The sequence below is a fragment of the Miniopterus natalensis genome, chromosome 4 (genome assembly GCF_054644295.1).
Source record: "Miniopterus natalensis isolate mMinNat1 chromosome 4, mMinNat1.hap1, whole genome shotgun sequence".
Lineage (NCBI taxonomy): Eukaryota > Metazoa > Chordata > Mammalia > Chiroptera > Miniopteridae > Miniopterus > Miniopterus natalensis.
This window is the reverse complement of record NC_142084.1, coordinates 96,200,041-96,203,073: the sequence shown is the minus strand read 5'-3', so window position 1 is coordinate 96,203,073 and position 3,033 is coordinate 96,200,041. Positions and strand designations below refer to the sequence as shown.

At 56.8% G+C, this 3,033-nt stretch overlaps 1 protein-coding gene across 1 annotated transcript; it reads right to left on the bottom strand.

Moving 5' to 3' along the window:
• Positions 1–1,277: 1,277 nt before the first annotated feature.
• On the bottom strand, positions 1,278–2,528 carry CPLX2 (complexin 2). Its single transcript, XM_016208782.2, has 3 exons — positions 2,498–2,528; positions 2,182–2,357; positions 1,278–1,475 (listed from the first exon to the last, which is right to left on the bottom strand). Exons 1-3 carry the CDS (start codon positions 2,526–2,528, stop codon positions 1,278–1,280), a joined length of 405 nt encoding a protein of 134 aa, XP_016064268.1.
• Between the last annotated feature and the right edge of the window lie 505 nt (positions 2,529–3,033).

The following is a 3,033-nucleotide window of genomic DNA, read 5'->3' as shown; positions in this document are numbered from 1 at the left end:
GACTGACACACACACAATCTCAAGATACACACATACTCTAACCTTATACCTATATGTACGATCTCTGGACACATCATTGCCGATGAAGTTTCTGCCATGCATACCCATGCATGCATGGACACACACCTTCCTCTCTCATTGCTCCATGGCCCCTCAGTTCTCACACAACTGACTGCACAAGAGGCCTTGACAATTTGTGGTGGGAGGCAGAAATACCGGTCTCACACCCCAGAGGAGAGTTTGTTCTTGGCCGATGAGATGAATGGACAGATGCCTTCTGTCAAGTGGGGACTGGCTTCTCCCCAAAGGCTTGGGGCTTTAGCCAGGAAAGATCCTCCAGGGGACCATGGGGTCCTGGAAGCACATGGACAGGACAGGGTTATGGAGAAGAGGGGTAGATAGGCATGGGGGCAGTTTGGCTGCACCAATGGGGTGTCCCATGGCATGGGCCATTGCTGCCCAATGGCTCCAAGTGTTTTCTGGTGGGGGGGCTTGGGCAGCCCCTTGGCTGGGCAAGCTGGGCCCAGACTGGCAGTGGGCCCCCCGGACTTAAGTGGAGGGTGGGGGGAACAAGGAGCTGCCCTACCCTGAGCCCCTCCACAGATGAGTTAAAGTCCAAAGAGGATCCATTTGGAGGGACTGGCTTGGCAGGGGCTACACCTTTTCCCGTGGGGGTTGGGGGAAGGGTGCTCCTGGGCTGGGTGTCACCAGGGGGAGGGAAAAAGGAGAGCCTCAGTCTCCTGCCCAGGGTACAGGGGGCCTCTCAGCCTGGCCCTCACAGAGCAGGCTTACCCTGATTCCCTTCCTCAGAGGGAGGCCACCCAGCACCCCTGCCCTGCCCTGGAGGCCCACTGGGGGTCAGAGACCAAAGGTCCTCATGCTGGGCAGGGCTGGAATGTGACATTACTTTGGCTGGCTGGGGACAGTGGTCCTCCTGGCAGTGGGGCGCATGAAGGAATGTATGGGGGTTGCCACACTAGCACAGACCTTAGGCTTCAGGAAGGGGCCCCCAGGGCCTCCTGTACTGGCTACCATGCCCCCTGCTGGGGAAAAGCTGTCTTCCCTTTTCAAGCAATTTGGGTGTGAGGTGGGGGTGGATACCCTGGGTGAAGGGGGTGTGGTGGAGTGCTGAGGGGACGAGCCCCTGGCCAGGGACAGGGGACAGAGGCCAACTGCGGTTTTCCCCATCAGAAGTGAGACTTAACTGAATCAAAGGAAAAGAAAGAACCGGGAAAAAAAAAAGTAACAAGTGGAGTGGGGACGGGCGGGAGGGCCGGTTACTTCTTGAACATGTCCTGCAGCGGCCCGGGCAGGTACTTGAGCACCGTGTCCAGGATGCTCTCCTCCTCCTCCTCCTCATCATCCCCGCAGCCCGCAGGGATGGCTTTCTTGGGCCGCGTCAGGCTCCCCTCGCAGGGCTGCTCCAGGGCCGCCTTCTCCTCGGCTTCCTTCTCTTCTTTCTTCTTCAGCCCATACTGGGGGCAGGGCAGGGAGACAGGAGCGTGAGGGGGGGGCAGCCAGTCTCACGGCCATGCAGACCCGGCGGGCAGCTCATGAGATGCCCCCCTCAGTCCCCTCATCTATGAAACCGGGACAAGGGACCTTCTTGCACAATTGTGTGTCCCCAGTAATGGAGAGCCTGTGCTCTTTCAAAAGAGCAGAGAAGCGGTTACAAGCAGGTTGACTTTAAAGTTCTTCCATATGTTTGGACCTGAATTTCGGTGACAAAATTTGACTTCAACTGGAAGACTGCTTGTAACCTTGATCTGTTGTGGTGATGTGACCAGACATGTATCTATCTGTTTGACATAAGGTGGCAGCCACAGACCCACTGGGAGTGACATCCAACAGTAACAGGTGCTCAGGGCACTATGGTCCTTTTCAGAAATCCCCAAATTCTGGACTCTAAACATATTTGGTCTCCAGGTTTTGGGTAGAGATTGCAGACCCGCAGCAGTGAACGTTAGGGAGCACTTACTAGGCCCGTTACTGAATGCAGTCCCCCAGATCCTCGAGGGAGGTGTGCCTGGGACACCATTTTTCTGATGAGAAGATTGAAGCTCAGAGAGAGCTATGTCTGAGGTCAGAGCTGGGATTCAGGGGGCTTGAGGCCAGGGTTTGGGGACTCACTTTACCTCTCTGCCCCCCGCACCCCAGGGCGGGCAGGCGGGTGGTGCTGACCTTGTCTCGGATCTGCTGCCGGACCTTCTCGCGCTCGGCCTCCATGCGTGCGTGCTTGGCCTTGCGCTCCTCCTCCTGCTGCCGCAGTGCCTCCTGCCGCTCCTCTTCCTTCTTCTGTGCGTCAGGGTCCTTCTCCTCCTCTCCCCCCAGCATCTTCCCCATGTCCTTGGTGGCCCCTGCAGGGGACGGGTTGGGAAGGGAGAGGATGGGGTTAGGGGTGCCCAGAGTTGAGATAGTGGTGCTTGGTGTGCTGAGACCCTCTTCCACCTGGGTTCAGACCCTGGTTGAGGGTGAGGGTGCAGGGCTTGGGCCTCACCTCCAAGGGCCTGCTTCATGACGAAGTCCATGCCTACGACTCTAGTTGGCGTGCTCTAGCCCGCAGCTGAATTTGCATGCAGAGCTCCTGGCAGCCTGGCTGGGGAGATGTGCCAACCTGCAAAAGAGGAGCTTGGGTTAGATGGGAGAGATCTCTACACAGGCAGGGGGCTGAAGTTAGGCAGATAGTGGCCTCATCTGGTTCAGGTCTGGGACACCATCAGTCTGAGGCCAAGGCGCAGTGCCCTGGTACCGCAGCGAAAGGAGCTATTTCTTGAGCACTTGCTATGGACCAAGCAGAGATATGCTGCCAAATGGCTCAGATCCCTATTTTAAAACCATCTTGAGCATATTGCTTGAATTTGATTGTAGTCAGGAGTCTTAGAAAGAGCCTTTCATTTGGATGCAGGCAGAGCAGAGTTCTAATGCCACCCTCATTCCTTATCTGCCATGTATCCTTCGGGCAAGTTACAGAGCCTCCCTGAGCCCCAGCTTCATCCTCTGTGAGGTATGAGTAGCAGCACCTCCTTCCCAGAG